The sequence below is a fragment of the Oncorhynchus clarkii genome, chromosome 23 (assembly GCF_045791955.1).
Source record: "Oncorhynchus clarkii lewisi isolate Uvic-CL-2024 chromosome 23, UVic_Ocla_1.0, whole genome shotgun sequence".
Classification (NCBI taxonomy): domain Eukaryota; kingdom Metazoa; phylum Chordata; class Actinopteri; order Salmoniformes; family Salmonidae; genus Oncorhynchus; species Oncorhynchus clarkii.
In genome coordinates, this window is record NC_092169.1 from 20,244,306 (window position 1) to 20,261,320 (window position 17,015).

General features: G+C 42.8%; 1 protein-coding gene across 1 annotated transcript in view; it reads right to left on the bottom strand.

The window, feature by feature from the left end:
- LOC139381104 (echinoderm microtubule-associated protein-like 6) overlaps positions 1 to 17,015 on the bottom strand; it is an 88,797-nt gene that overhangs the window by 28,510 nt on the left and 43,272 nt on the right. Inside the window, exons 9-20 of the mRNA XM_071124389.1 lie at positions 13,847 to 14,103; positions 12,047 to 12,259; positions 11,696 to 11,866; positions 11,304 to 11,410; positions 9,883 to 10,001; positions 6,100 to 6,286; positions 5,875 to 5,980; positions 5,583 to 5,676; positions 5,056 to 5,156; positions 4,564 to 4,766; positions 624 to 735; positions 164 to 291 (exon numbers count right to left, since the gene is read on the bottom strand). Coding sequence (XP_070980490.1) covers positions 164 to 291; positions 624 to 735; positions 4,564 to 4,766; positions 5,056 to 5,156; positions 5,583 to 5,676; positions 5,875 to 5,980; positions 6,100 to 6,286; positions 9,883 to 10,001; positions 11,304 to 11,410; positions 11,696 to 11,866; positions 12,047 to 12,259; positions 13,847 to 14,103 — 1,798 coding nt within the window. The remainder of the gene's footprint in view (positions 1 to 163; positions 292 to 623; positions 736 to 4,563; positions 4,767 to 5,055; positions 5,157 to 5,582; positions 5,677 to 5,874; positions 5,981 to 6,099; positions 6,287 to 9,882; positions 10,002 to 11,303; positions 11,411 to 11,695; positions 11,867 to 12,046; positions 12,260 to 13,846; positions 14,104 to 17,015) is intronic.

A 17,015-nucleotide genomic window follows, 5' to 3' on the forward strand; every position in this document is an offset into this window, starting at 1 on the left:
CTTGAGGGCTGCTGTTTTACTGCAGGATGCTGCTGTAAAAATGTCTCTAACACGAATTGGGAAAACCAAGTAGAATAAGTAAAACACACCACCCTAGGTGTTTCAGCTGTACGCACACACGCAGTCACAGGCACACAGACACACACACAAACAAACCCACTACCTGGACCAGCAAGGTCATGGGTCCACTCTTGTCGATTTCAAGTATTTCTCCGTTCTTGGTTCCCACCAGGATGTGTCCGTGTCCCAGAGTTATGGCACGGATGGAGGGGTTGTCCTCCAGGAGTAGCCCTGGGACACACACACAAATAGCACTGTAAAGACTTACAGTGCTAAATCCTCCCAGATCGATAGCAGCAGATCCATGTGAAATATAACTGCAATTCCACATGAGGCCAAGAGATGGCAACACTAAATGTAGGAGGCAAAAGTGGTCAATGATGGTTACAGTATCTATTGAATGTTTATGGTCAAATTTCAAACACATTATGCTTCCTGGTAGAGATATGTGCTTTACATGGTCAGTGTGAGCTTCAAGAGAGAACTACAGCACTTCTCAGACAGTGTTTCTGAATCTGTCATAGACTCTTTCAGTTACTGTAGGGCAGAGAGTGTTATCCTACCTTTAGATCCCGGGGAGAGAGCTGCTCTCTTGATGGCGTAGGTCTTTAGGCACCTCTCAAACATGTCGTCCCACAACTCCACCACTCCGTCCTTCCCACCTGTCACAAAGCCCTGGAGGGAACAACAGCAGAGGGACGTCACCCAGTGTACTCCAACTCTGACAATCACACTGAGGAAAACTTTCAGTGATGAAGGCCGGATGAGACAGGGGCTCTGACCTACACTAATCTTCTGCCTGACATCTTCTCAAGAGGTCTGTCTGAACTGCTGAAGTATGCTAGGGGGTCAGTTTGTCTTGAAACTGAGAATGTAGTGTTGGATGATGAAGTGCATGAGGAAAGTATGGATGGAAAAAAAATGAAAAATACTGTCTTTCGCTGACATCTTTCCCAACACACAGAATCAGCAGGGAATTACAATTACTATTCTATTAGCAGGCAGGGCCTGTCAAGGATTTGAAGCAGCAGCAACAACAACAACACATCAGGAATTCAGTGGAGGTCTCTACCAGGAATGGCCTCCCAGCATCACATATATAGTACCAGTCAAAGGTTTGGACACAGCTACTCATTCAAGGGCTTTTCTTTATTTTTACAATTTTCTTCATTGTAGAATAATAGTGAAGACATCAAAACTATGCAATAACACATATGGAATCAAGTAGTAACCAAAAAAGTGTTAAACAAATCAAAACATATTTTATATTGTATATTCTTCAAATTAGCCACCATTTGCCTTGATGACAGCTTTGCACACTCTTGGTATTCTCACAACCAGCTTCACAAGGAATGATTTTCCAACAGTCTTGAAGAAGTTTCAACATATGCTGAGCACTTGTTGGCTGGAAAAGCAGCCAACAAAAAAATGTGCCAAGGGAAGCCAGCTTGGATTTTGGCATCACTCCTATAACTAAATCCCATTGGGAGAATGCATCATTGACAGAAAAACTTGAATTGTTGCATATCTTTGTGTTGTTGTCCTCCGGTGCCTTGCTAGCTAAAATCATCCCTTTCCTAAATTAGATGGAGATAGAGATTTGGACTTGTGATTTTACTTAATTCTCCATACTGGTCAATGATTATAACAGCGATTCTGATCCAACCATTAAGTCATACATTGTTGTGCCTCTGGCCTGAGAGGATGGAAGTTCAATATGTAGCTAGATGTAGAAGACTAATGTTAACTAGCTAACACTGACCATGAATGGAAGTTAGGCTAGCGAGCAAGCATTTTAGCCAGGTAGCCTTGGACAACAAAAAATAACTGTACTGTATGACAGAGTGATAAACTGTTTCGTCAACATGAAAGAGAGGAGGATGGCATTGGCGTTTCTCTACAAGTAGGGTGAGTCAACATGTTTTTCTACATGCATGAACGAGCGCGCACACACACATACACACAGAAATTAGAACCATGGACAGCCACATGATATTTAGCTTACGTTGGTTGGACTAAATTGTTTTTTGTATCTTTAAGTTGTCCCTGTATTAGACTAAGCAGAGGTGATTTGATGATGTTGAAATGTTGAAGTTGAAAGCTTCTGTTGTCTTTGTGATCAATCAGCCTTTGATATTATTGACCATCACCTGTTGTTGAAAAAACACATGTGTTATGGCTTTTCAACCTCTGCCACATCGTGGATTCAGAGCTATCTATCTAATAGAACTCAAAGGGTTTTCTTTAATGGAAGCTTCTCTAATGTCAAACATGTAAAGTGTGGTGTACCGCAGGGCAGCTCTCTAGGCATTCTACTTTTTTCTATTTTTACCAATGACCTGCCACTGGCCTTAAACAAAGCATGTGTGTTCATGTTTGCTGATGATTCAACCAAATACGCATCAGCAACCTCAACTAATGAAGTCACTGAAACCCTTAACAAAGGGTTTAGGTCTGTTTTGGGCTGGGTGGCCAGTAATAAACTGGTCCTGAACATCTCTAAAACTAAGAGCTTTGTATTTGGTACAAATAATTCCCTAAGTTCTAGACCTCAGCTGAATCTGGTAATGAATGGTGTGGCTGTTGAACAAGTTGAGAAGACTAAATTACTTGGCGTTACCTTAGATTATAAACTGTCATGGTCAAAACATATAGATTCAATGGTTGTAAAGACGGGGAGAGGTCTGTCCGTCATAAAGAGATGCTATGCTTTTTTGACACCACACTCCAAAAAAACAGGTTAAGCTGTAGCTGGCCCAAACAGAGCAGCACGTCTTGCTCTTCATTGTAGTCAGAGGACTGAGGTAAATACTATAAATACTATGCAGGCCAGTCTCTCTTGGTCAAACAGATGGTTTGCAGGAGTTTAATGCCATTCCATTTTCTCCATTCCGGTCACTATTATGAGCCTTTCTCCCCTCAGCAGCCTCCACTGAGGCCCCTCCACCAATGTTACAGTTTGAAAGGACTCAATATTTTGGACAAAAATTGGACCAATGTAACTAAGGCTGAGAAGGTCAATACAATAAAACTAGCAAGGGCAATGATCACAAGTCAGTCATGCTCATAAGGTGGCTAATAGGTCAGTGTATCTATTTATGTAGCTATTTATTTAGCAAGCTAAAAGCACAGAGCCTACCGTCAGCTAGCTAGCTGCTGGGAGGATGTCATGTCATTGGAGGAGTGGGTGAGTGATCAACTTTTACCCTCACTGTTTTTCGGTGGCTACAGCTAGAGATGCAGGTGTCATTTGGTTAGCTAGCAAGGAATGAGAATCGTTTTGCTAGCTAGATAGCTATGCTGAACTGTCTGTCTCTATGACATTTACAATATTGCATCAATATTCAAATTCGATCTCCAGCTGTCCCATAGTAATGAACGTGTCAGGAGTCGGGATGAGGCAGACGGGCAGGCAGTTTTTTCCAGCCAGTCGAAATCATGAATCTGCATAATTTTTATGGATATATACAAAGAACTATCAATAGAGAACAGGTAAAACGGAACAAAGTGCAGCTAGTTTGCAGTCTTTTCAGCTTCAGTTCGAAGGGATTGTGTTAGTTGTGTTGTTGGCTAGCTCCTCTGAATAACAGTGTCCTGACGAGAGAGCACATTTTCTACACCAGGCGAAATCGCGCATTATTAGCTCAATGTAGTGGATCTATCCAAATAAATGTCACTAGAAAACAGAAAATGCAAATGCTGACTTGACTGTAAGTTGGCCATAGTTGGCTCACTAGCAAGCAAGGGATAAGAACATTACCAGCCAGTATGGCTATGGAACATTTAGAACGAACGACTGGCTGGCGTCCATAGATATAGAACAAAAAGACTGAACGACTGGGTTGCATCTCTGTCAACCGGACCGATTGAACGAACGACCAGCCGGCTTTGCTAGCAACCCTAGATTTGTGTCGGGACTGTATCTTGTAGAAGGATGAAATAGTATATATAAATTCATCAAAATAAAGTTTTTAATGAAAATATGTCAATCATTATTTGAATATGTTGGTAACTTGTTATATTTAAGTGATAATGCCCTTGAAGCCAGTGTCTGGAGGATATATTGGCATGTTAGGCCAGAGGGCCGGCAAACCCGTGCCAATATATCCTCAAAACACCGGCTTCGAGGGCATTATCACTATTATTGAAATGTGAGATAATGTCTAGATGCTTTTTATAGTGGCGATCAAGTTTATAAATTGCCTGGCTGGGCTGATGAGACAGTGGATTGCACAGTCAGATGGAACAGAGTAAATAGGCATTTTAACGTCATAGATTTAGCCGGTGGTAACTTGTGGAATAGGCACCGGCTGAAATATTTACACTAAGTGGGTGTTGGGAAGCCACTGAGTACAACAACAGCCATTCCCAATTGTCATTGGTCAAAATAACCATGCAATTATTATTATATTATGATTATTGAGATCATGATTATAAGATGAGCGGAAACTAGTTGACCAACAGTTAGTTGAAAGCAGACAGGGCTGATATCCAGTACAGAACCTTGTCCAGGGAGTACATGGCGAACACAGGTCCGTCGTGGGCCTTGATGGTCTTCAGCAGCATGGGTTCCTTCCAGACATATATGTCCCCTGTGGCGGCTCCAGAGAATACCAGCTCGTCTGTCCGACCATAACACACGGACATCATCGTCTCCAGTTTCCCCAGGCTCCCAAAGATGCCTCGCTTGAACATAAGGCCCCCACCTTCAGAGACAGCACACCGTTAGAAAATCAGACATACATTAATTGATTTCAATAAACATACCATGCCTGACAAGCTAAATAGTTGTTCATAAGAAGAATTACAGGGCGGATCACTTTCCTGTGTGAAAACACCTATGGAACTATATTTTTCTTAAGGGTAGCTTTAGTGTAGCTGATTTTTTTTCTAGTGTGAAGTAATTGGTAGCTTGGTAAACTATATTTTCAGAGTAGCTTCCCCAACACTGCTGATGGTATGAGAGAGACAGCCAGGGAGAACAGGAGGGCACACCTGTATGCTGCCAGAACTTGATGTGTTTGATTCCCACTGTGACCAGCTTGTCCATGAGGATAGGATTACACTTCACCACAAACAGCTTGTCTTTGTGTCCCCTGGGAATAACAGAGACATAATATCCACTTCACATTCTGTCAGCTCAAATACATGGAGCCCTAAGTTTTTCCTGGACATGTAATGTGGTCAGGAAAAAACTCCTAACTGATTCTACAAATGTGTTATCATTAAGACAACAAACCTGAGTCCAAGTAGAATTTGATGTCTTTCAAATACTTTGAGCACTTGATTGAGCCTGCCTGGATTGTCAGACTTTTAGGACTATACCATAAGTTCCATTGTGCCAGGTAAGCTCAATTCAAGCGCAGCTAAAGTATTTGAAAGAAAAAATTACAATTTGAACCCAGCTTAGCTGAACTATTCTATAAAACCCTGTTTTTGTAATAACTCTAAATGTCTAAATGCACACCCCCACTGATCACACAATTAGTAGCTATCAGCCAGTGTGAAAAAGCTTTTAGTACCTTGCGGTGGCCAGCTTCTCCCCCTTCCTCCAATCCCACACGATGATAGAGTGGTGTTCATCAATGCCCACTGAGACCAGGCTCTTCCCATCCGCTGCACAGAAACAACAAGCTACTCTTAGTTTGACATCTTAACAGACATAGGGACAGAACACCCATGGACAACACATTTACAAAATATGATTAAAAAAATTAGGAAGCATTATGGGCTTTGATCATTCAATAGGCTTGTATTGATATTACATTCTGATAATGACATAAGTTACATGCCCAGGAAAATACATAGCCATACCAGAGAAATCAAGGGCACAAACGCCTTTCTGGTGAAAGCCCTTGAGCAGGGAGAAGCACTTCAGGGTTTGGATGTCCCACACATGGATGGCTGGGTCCCTGCCAACCTGGATTCATTCACGAAGAGGTGATTAAGATCAGTGTGTGTGTGTGTGTGAGAGAGAGAGAGAGAGAGAGAGAGAGAGAGAGAGAGAGAGAGAGAGAGAGAGAGATTTTACATGTGTACCTGTCCAGTGGCTGCATAGTCTTTGAGTGGGTGTACAGTCAGGCTGATGATGTCATCATCGTGGCCCAGGTAAAACCTCTGACTGTGTTGCTCTCTGTTGTAGACCACGCCCACCGCTGCCACATGGTACACCACCTCCCCCGCCTGGGTGTAGAACAGGTTGTTCCTGCAGTCGTAGCCGCGGTACCTACACACACACACACACACACACACACACACACACACACACACACACACACACACACACACACACACACACACACACACACACACACACACACAGAAATAGGTCACACCAATAAACATAATTCTACTATATTAAGGGGAGTGAAAGCCACTTACAGTGCATTCGGAAAGTATTTAGAACCCTTCCCCTTTACCACCTTTCTTACGTTACAGCCTTATTCTAAATGTATTAAAGAAATGTTTTTCCTCATCAATCTACACACAAAACCCCATAATGACAAACTGAAAACAGATTTTTTTTAATAAAAAATGACAAACTGAAATACCATATTCACATAAATATTCAGACTCTATGATATGAGACTCGAAATTGAGCTCAGGTGCATCCTGTTTCTGAAACTTGATTGGAGTCCACCTGTGGTAAATTCAATTGGTATGACATGATTTGGAAAGTCACACACCTGTCTATATAAGGTCTTACAGCTAACAGTGCAAAAACCAAGCTATTAGTTTGAAGGAATTGTCCGTAGACCTCTGAGACAGGATTGTGTCGAGGCACAGATCTGGGGAAGGGTACCAAAACATTTCTGCAACATTGAAGGTACCCAAGAACACAGTGGCCTCCATCATTCTTAAATGGAAAACGTTTGTAACCACCAAGACTAGAGTTGGCCGCAGGGCCAAACTGAGCAATCAGGGGAGAAGGGCCTTGGTCAGGGAGGTGACCAAGAACCCGATGGTCACTCTGACAGAGCTCCAGAGTTCCTCTGTGGAGATGGGAGAACCTTCCAGAAGGACAACCATCTCTGCAGCACTCCAGCAATCAGGCCTTTATAGTAGAGTGTCGAGACAGAAGCCACTCCTCAGTAAATGTCACATGACAGCCCGCTTAGTGTTTGCCAAAAGGCACCTAAAGGATTCTCAGACCATGAGAAACAAGATTCTCTGGTCTGATGAAACCAAAATTTAACTCTTTGGCCTGAATGCCAAGCGTCACGTCTGGAGGAAACATGACACCAACCCTACGGTGAAGCATGGTGTTGGCAGCATCATGCTGTGGGGATGTTTTTCAGCAGCAGAGACTGGAAAACTAGTCAGGATAGAGGAAAAAATGAACGGAGCAAAGTACAGAGAGATACTTGATGAAAACGTGCTCCAGAGCGCTCCGCACCTCAGACCGGGGCAAAAGTTCACCTTCCAACAGCACATCCCTAGCCGCGTCCTCAGATCATGCACAGACCAGCTGGCTGGTGTGTTTATGGACATATTCAATCTCTCCCTATCCCAGTCTGCTGTCCCCACATGCTTCAAGATGGCCACCATTGTTCCTGTACCCAAGAAGGAAAAGGTAACTGAACTGAATGACTATCGCACAGTAGCACTCACTTCTGTCATCATGAAGTGCTTTGAGAGACGATTCAAGGATCATATCACCTCCACCTTGCCTGTCACCCTAGCCCCACTGCAATTTGCATACCGCCCCAATAGGTCCACAGACGATGCAATCGCCATCACACTGCACGCTGCTCTATCCCATCTGGACAAGAGGAATAGCTAAGTATAGTATATAGTACTATAGTAAGAATGCTGTTCATTGACCACAGCTCAGCATTCATTTAAGCTTGAGGCCCTGGGTCTCAACCCCGCCCTGTGCGATTGGGTCCTGGACTTCCTGACGGGCCGCCCCCAGGTGGTGAAGGTAGGATAAAACATCTACACTTCGCTGATCCTCAAAATAAGGGCCCCGCAAGGGTGCGTGCTCAGCCCCCTCCTGTACTCCCTGTTCACCCATGACTGCGTGGCCATGCACGCCTCCAACTCGATCAACAAGTTTGCAGACAACACAACAGTAGTAGGCTTGATCACCATCAACGACAAGACAGCCTATAGGCAGGAGGTGAGGGCACTCAGAGTGTGGTGTCAGGAAAACAACCTCTCACTCGCCAAAAATATAATCAAGGACAACATCCACCGAGCCACTGCCTGTTCATCCTGCTACCATACAGAAGGCGAGGTCAGTGCATCAAAGCTGGTACAGAGAGACTGAAAAATAGCTTCTATCTCAAGGCCATCAAACTGTTAAACAGCCATCACTAACACAGAGAGGCTGCTGCCTACATATAGACTTGAAATCATTGGCCACTCTAACAAATGTACTTTAATTATGCCACTTTAATAATGATGTTTACATATCTTGCACTACTCATCACAGATGTATATACTGTATTTTATATTTATATGTACATATTCTTATTCCATCCCTTTACTTAGATTTGTGTGTATTAGGTATTTGTTGTGGAATTGTTTGATTACTTGTTAGATATTGCTGCACTGTCGGAACTAGAAGCACAAGCATTTCGCTACACTCGCAATAACATCTGCTAACCATGTGTATGTGACCAATTAAAATTTGATTGGATTTGATTTGAAGCACACAGCCAAGACAATGTAGGAATGGCTTCGGGACAACTCTTTGAATGTCCTTGAGTGGCCCAGCCAGAGCCCAGACCTGAACCTGATCGAAGATCTCTGAAGACCTGAAAATAGTTGTGCAGCAACGCTCCCCATCCAACCTGACAGAGTTTGAGAGGATCTACAGAGAAGAATAGGACAGACTCCCCGAATAAAGGTGTGCCAAGCTTGTAGCGGCATACCTAAGAAGACTTGAGGCTGTAATCACTACCAAAGGTGCTTCAACAAAGTACTGAGTCTGAATACTTTTGTAAATGTGATATTTCAGTTTTTTTAATACATTTGCAAAAATGTCTAAAAACATGTTTTTGCTTTGTCATTATGAGGTATTGTGTGTAGACGTATTCCATTTTAGAATAAGGCTGTAACGTTACAAAATGTGGAAAAAGTCAAGGGGTCTGAATACTTTCCGGAATGGACTGTATACTGAAACAAAAATGTCAATTAATTCCTTGACTGAGTTGCCTGGGTGTTTCTGTAAAGCTGACTAGGGAAAATGACATATTAAGATAAGACGGCTATTTTTCTGAAACTGGGAAGGTAGGATCCTTATCTAAAAGGTACTCTAAATAAAAACATAAAAGCTCATATGCTCTCTCAGCCCCTACATGGGCTATATAAGAGTGTCTAATAAACCCGTCGTGGGGAATTTTAATCAAATGTGCGGCATTTATTTCATCGCTCAAACACTGAAAGACTTCTGCCTCCCCCACTGTGAGGTCTTTAAGTTTTACAAAAAGGAAAGGACACTGAGGGAGTATTAGAGCTGCTACAGGGAGGTATTTAATGGCTGCTCGTGCTGAATCAGTAATGTTAACTGCTTCACACATGATTGAAATACTACAGCTTTGAAAAGGGATTTGCATATTCCAACAGCTGACACAGACAGGCCAATTTTAGAGAGAGAGAGAGATTGTTTCATCGCGATGGAAACACACGATTTCCTCTCAATTCAATGCAAGACATCTGTCCTTATCACGCCATTCCAAATGGTGGAGTGTCATCTCAACCAATTTGACATTGAAAAGATGACACCTAAAACACACGTGTGAGTATTCTTTCTGATGAACACTCAGTAACACAGTCAAAATGAGACCCATAAGACCTGTCATAAGAACCCATTACCCGTGGACAAACTTCAGACGAAGAGCTTCATCTGGCCCTCTCTGGCGTTTCAGGGAGCCGACCTGCTGCTTCTTCTCTCTGCTCTGCTGCCTCAGCTGGGGAAGGTCCTCCTTATACACCTGAAACAACCACACACAGTCGTCCTTCTACACCTGCAACAACAACAGTCCCTCATATTGTACATCATGTCAACCCGCTTCCACTTTCCCCACAATCACAAGCAGCTAAGGTTGACTAAATAACACGAATGGTGATCATGTTGACTTCGTGCTCCTACAACACATCATATGCTTTACCGAACCATGATATGAAATAGTACAAATAACAAACAATCAACAAAATGAAAAGTGTTGCATGAGGACAAAAATGAAGTCTTAAGAGATGCAGGGACAATAATATTTTTACCCCACACTTTAAACTTTAAACAGGCAACTCATTGATCTGTCATGAAGCAGTGTTGGCACAGCCGGCCATGTATCTCCAGAGCACACATGGCAGCGCTCCGTGTGGCACCAACCCGCATCGTCACGGCAACAAATGCAGATCCAGCTGCCAGTGGAGATAAGGCATGTGATGGATGCCATGGCAACCCAGGCGTTTTCCGACAAATAAAGTCTCAGTCAGCGCTGATCCCATACAAAGCTGCTGATAGGAGCACTCTGCTATTTGAATATATTATCTCCCCTTCCGTCCGCCTCGCAGCCTCTCTCTGCTAACATCAATCAATATCAGAATATCTCCACTCGGCACCTTCACTGACTTTCAGGATGCCTCAGGATCCTCATACAGTATAGGGCTGGAGGCATTCTGACTAACAACGGGCCATTCCAATTCAGATTACACTGACTAACAATTTATTCTCTCTCTGCCTCATCTACTGTAGGGTATTTAAACAGGGTATTGTTTAAGCCTTGAGTAGTGTGTTCTCTTGGCTCTCATGTTTTTTTTTCAGACACCAGTTTAAATGGGGCATATTCTCCTCTCATTTCATTCAACTGTCATTCTCATATATGAATATAGCATCTTCATTTGATTACCCTGTTGTCGCAGATCATTTCCCTGTGCCGCAGGAAATTCAAATGAGCCTCGTGATTTACATAAATTCACTAAAAACCCACAGTTCTCTTTTTCTCACTAGATCTCACAACTAAACTATAGTCTATCAAAAAAATTTCCGATAAGAAATTATAACTTAAATTATTTTATTATTTTATTACTTCGAACAAACTGGTCAAATTAAGATCCCACAACTGTACTGACACTCATTCTTTCTCTGCATCATGTAAGACACTCTCCCTGTTCCTCATATGGAACTTTCTCAATGTCTCTCATATCGTGTATCATCTTCAACCTGATTTCACCCACTTTCTGTCTGACCCATATAGGACTCCCTCCAGTGTCTGTAAGCTCCACACACCCACCTGTCGGTCGTAGTTTATCTGTGTCTCCTGCTCAATATCAGAGTCCAGCTCCGGGACATCAGACACGTCAGAGTCAGACTCCTCACTGTTCGAGTCCGCATGGCCATCTAGAGGGAACCGATACCAGGAGACAGTGGCAGCAAGCAAACTGATTTCACTGCTGCAACAATCACTCACATAGTCATTACATTGGCTTTTGACAAGAGCATGGATATTGTGTACTGTAGTCACTCTAAGGTAGATTAATCATATGAAATAATATTTCATGCACAAATCTACCCAAGAACACTTCAGCACCAGCTCAACATGACAATATGGGATCTCTCATTAGAACCATACAATACATTCTTAAATCAAACCCCCAGGTTCCTCAGGCTAAATACTGTACGTACCTTGTGGTATATTGGTCTCCAGTCCTCCGTTCATGACGCCCTCAGGCAGGAACTTCCACTGGAACACAGAGTGGTCAGCCCCTCCGGTGGTCAACACCCACTGCAGGTCGTGAGACCAGTGTACGTTGGTCACGTGGGCAGAGTGGCCAATGTACTTCTTGAATTTTGCCCCTGTTCACAACATCAGGGAAAGAAAAACTAGTCAAAATGAAATGAGAGAAGGGGAGTGTGTTCAACATAATTCCCTATCTCATCATTCTATATTTGCATGGGTTCACATGTATTTTTTATTGTAATGACTCCAAAGTAAAAATGGCATGTTGCATATTTAGAACAAAGACATTTACTGACCTTTCTTTAGGCAGGGGAAGCGGAACAGTTTGACCAGACCAAAGTCGTCTCCAGTAACCAGCACAGCACTGCTGTAGTTGGCGTCCACAGAGTTGACATCACTGATGTTGGTGTACTTGGGCCAGATCCCACTCACCTCTGGACCAATCACACTTGTCCACGAGCTCCAGTGGATCCCTTTTACCTCCTCCTTAGTGCTCAGGTGCTTCCCAACTTCAGGGGAGAAAAGCAGGATGGATGACAAACATTGGTAGAATGCATGTATCTTGTAAAACCAGCTTGTTGTGCGTAAATAATATTACCTTTAAATAATGTTGACTCTGTTACAACTCTACTAACCTAGCTGCTAAGGTTCTTAGCAGGAACTAAAAGGCAATACGTTTACTCAACAAGTAGGTAAAGGTTACATAAACATGAGACTGAAGGTGTTAACAAACAAACACCCTGTTCCTGTGTTAATGAGGGGTTTAATTGGTGCAAGAAATAAACCAAATAGCAACGTAAACAAAGCCTCGAGCCGGGAGCCCTTTTCTGTCCGAAGCTTGCATCACTTGTGGAGCTCCTTTTTTAATTAGGGTCCTCAGCATGAATATTTGTGTATGTGCGTGCGCGTGTGTGTGTCTCTGCATGTGCATGCGCGTGGTTTGTTAGTCTAACCCCCAGGGAAGAGGGAGCTATCTAGAATCCCTATGGGACAAGTGAAATGAGAAAATCTACCATGCTTCAACACTTGATTGACGACATTCTATTATCGTAATTAATTGACTTTCTAAGAGAATATTCCCTTGGCTTTTATAATTGCAAAATAATGCAATGTTAACAAGACAGATAAGTGAAGCAGGAAACACAAATGAACAAACACATTAAAGTAATATGTTTGAGGTAAATGTAAGAAATGACCCATTGATGTCAAATATTTTCCCTAATAAATAATAGGAAAATGTAGCAACCAAACTATTTTTCCCCTCTCTCCTGTCTTCTCTGCAGCATAACCTGTTGCCCTCCTGACTGTCAGTCTAGACAGTCTGCCTGCTGACACTAAACACCCTGGAGCAACGCTGAGTCACTCACTCTGACAGGGCTTTTCACACAGCTCTCCAAAAAAAGTGTAGTGTAGTTTGAGAGAGAGAGAGGTGTGTGTGTTTGTGTTTGTGCGTTTGTGTGTGTGTGTGTGTGTGTGTGTGTGTGTGTGTGTGTGTGTGTGTGTGTGTGTGTGTGTGTGTGCAGACAGTGGTTATGTAGTGGCTGGGAGGCTTGTGCAGCTGACTAGAGTTTTAGACAGTGCCACCTAGAAAGCAGCCTTGCCTGGGAAGGGCCTTGCCTGTGTGACAGACAGAAGAGACAAATAAGTAGAAAACACATCAATGTTAAAGCCGGATGTGATGTGATGATTGCTGCTGCTGGTGTGTGTGTAACAAGGGCTTGTTTGGCGTGGCGCTAAGCTAGCTGTGATCCACATTCGATTCATGGACCAAATTACTGTTTACTGTCAAGCTGATTGCTGTGTGATCTGTTTACGCGCCTTCTCCCAACAAGGAAACAAGAAACCGCTACATCAGATTCAATCACGGATAGTGTTCCCAGTAAGCTGAGATAATAGGAGTTATACCATGGTTATCATGGCCTAGTTCAGAGAGACACAGGGACAATTTTGTCATTATGAAGCGTTGCTTTTCTGCAAAGTGAGTCACTCTCAAAGTGACAGCAGAATCTGTCAAAAGCAAAGCCAAGCTGCCAAAGCACAACATTGTCACAACGTTGCCAAAACGTGGTGGCGGCTGGTGGCGGTGATTCACTCACTTGGCATCCTGTAGAAGAGGCGTTCACCCGCACCGTCGTTGCTCTGGAGGAACTTGCTGTCGATGGACCAGTCCAGGTGGGTGATGAAGCTGGAGGACTTGTTGCACTCGCCCACCTTCTTGTAGCGCTGTGCCACGGCGTACACATCCACCAGGCCGTCATTGGAGCCCACGGCCAGGTAGCTGCCATCCGGAGAGAACTTCATCTCATGGATCACCTCCTTCCTGTCTTTAATGTGCACCACCTCCGTCATGTCCCTGGAAGGGAGGGAGGGAGGGAGGGAAAAGAAGAGTGAATCCCTTGGCTCTAGGCAGGAGGCTGGCTGGCTAGCTCATCTATCTAACCAACAGTGAGCAGCAGCAGATGGACTGGGCCCATTCATTGTCATAATGACTCTGAGGCCAGCTGAAACACTGAGAGGGAGCCTCGCCACTAAACTCATCTTCCTGCTGTCTCTCTCTGAGGAGGACGCATTACAATGAACCACCACAGTCTTATCACACCTGCTGCGCCCACCCAAAAGAAATTCCGCGGGCCCAGACTTGATTAACTCATATTTCAAGGGTCATTTTAGATGGGGACATAATTATGTTTTTCTGTCTAAATTGCTCTCTGGTAATGTTAATGTTGGTACGATCACAAAAGGTGGAAGGAAGTATGTAATCACAGGACGTATAGACAAGTGTGGCTTCGTATTCTTATAATGTGCTGTAATTGTGAATCATAGTGCCAGTGATGTTTGTCCCTTATCCTGACAAATTCCTAACGATTAGATATGGTGAACAGTAATCATAGGGAATAACCTATGGGGAATATCAATGTATACAGTGGTGTGTGTCTCAAACAGCTATATTCAACGATGAGGTCGATAAAAAGTCAAAGTAACAAGTCAAACTCTTTTAAACGCACCAGCTCTCAGTCAAAATCATACAGCACAACACAACACAGCCCCAGGCAACATAAATTCATCCAATCATAAAAAGCTGCTCCTAATGCTGTAAACCCGTTCTTTTCCGATAGACTAAATGCAAATCAGGAGCACTGTTCACTTCAAAGTGCAGCGTGAGGATTAGCCACTTCAAAACGTATTGATTAACAGCACTGCGGACCAATTTACTATAACCTAATGGAAAGTGCCAGAGTACCAACTGAATCTGCTGGGGAGTAAATTAAACTGGGGCCTTCAGTCAGGCTTTAAGTGATGAATTCAGCATCTCATTTGAAGGCTGTTAAAACCGGAGGTTTTGGCCCATGGCGGCACTGTAGGCTAGGTTGCTTAACTTTATGGCCCTTCTTTACGAGATGTATCTGAAGAGTTTGATGCTGGAAATACTTTTGCCAGCTTTGCTATAATGCAAGTACTTATGAAAGCTAACTAACCAAAGTAAAAACGTTCCTTAATTTCCTAAATTAAATTATTTTCCTAAATGGCCATTCGACTACTGGTGAGCTTCCACTGGGGAAAAAGCACTTAAGGTAAATACACACGCTAGTGTTGCACTTTTTTGTCACAAAATGGACGGCTCCTTGTAATACAAGCTTACAAGGGACTTACAAGCTTGTGTATTACCTGAAAATTGAGATGCCCGGTATCATTCCTTCCGCAGCCGTGGGGGCAATGTAGTCGCTTGGTTCCTTGATCTGATCTATAGGCTATATAGGCTATTCATCAAAGTAGCCTATTTTGCATTGATAACCAAATGTAAATAATCTCAGCGACTGTTCAAACAGTAAACCAAAACAACACAAATCCACCCAAAAGTGTATTTTGTTTATAGGTAATAACAAGTGATTCCAGGCTATTGTGAAATGGTAGAAACTGCTGTAGCCAACTAGCTAGCCATGTGCTTTTTCTCCATGACCAAAACATGATGTTCTATTTTTAGCTGATATCATAATGAATACAACAGCAGCATATAAAACTGGGATACTGTTTTAGGTTACACCAGCAAGTATAAGAATATACACCACCGGTCAAAAGTTTTAGGACACCTACTCATTCAAGGGTTTTTCTTTATTTTTTACTAGTTTCTACATTGTAGAATAATAGTGAAGACATCAAAACTATGAAATAACACATATGGAATCATGTAGTAACCAAAAAAGTGTTAAACAAATCAAAATATATTTTATATTTCAGATTCTTCAAAGTAGCCACCCTTTGCCTTAATGTCATCTTTGCATGCTCTTGGCATTCTCTCAACCAGCTTCATGCGGTAGTCACCTGGAATGCATTTCAATTAACAGGTGTGCCTTCTTAAAATGTAATTTGTGGAATTTCTTTCCTTCTTAATGCGTTTGAGCATTAAGGTAGGGGGGTATACAGATGATAGCACTATTTTGTAAAAGACCAAGTCCATATTATGGCAAGAACAGCTCAAATAAGCAAAGATAAACGATCATTACTTTAAGACTTGAAGGTCAGTCAAAACGGAAAATGTCAAGAACTTTGAAAGTTTCTTCAAGTGCAGTTGCAAAAACCATCAAGTGCTATGATGAAACTGGTTCTCATGAGGACCAGAGTATTGAAAGACCAAGAGTTACCTTCTGCTGCAGAGGATAAGTTCATTAAGAGTTATCAGCCTCAGAAATTGCAGCCTAAATAAATGCTCCACAGAGTTCAAATAACAGACACATCTCAACATCAACTGTTCAGAGGAGACAGTGTGAATCAGGCCTTCATGGTCCAATTGCTGCAAAGAAACCACTATTAAAGGATACCACTATTAAAGGATACCAATAAGAAGAAGAGACTTGCTTGGGCCAAGAAACACGAGCAATGGACATTAGACCAGTGGAAATTTGTCCTTTGGTCTGGAGTCCAAATTTGAGATTTATGGTTCCAACCGCCGTGTCTTTGTGAGACGCGGTGAGGGTGTTCGGATGATCTCTGCATGTGTATTTCCCATCGTAAATCATGGAAGAGGATGTATTATGGTGTGGGGGTGCTTTGCTGGTGACATTGTCTGTGATTTACTTAGCATTCAAGGCACACTTAACCAGCATGACTACCATAGCATTCTGCAGCGATACACCATCCCATCTGGTTTGGGCTTAGTGGGACTATCATTTGTTTTTAAACAGGACTATGACCCAACACACCTCCAGGCTGTGTAAGGGCTATTTTACCAAGAAGGAGCGTGATGGAGTGCTGCATCAGATGACCTGG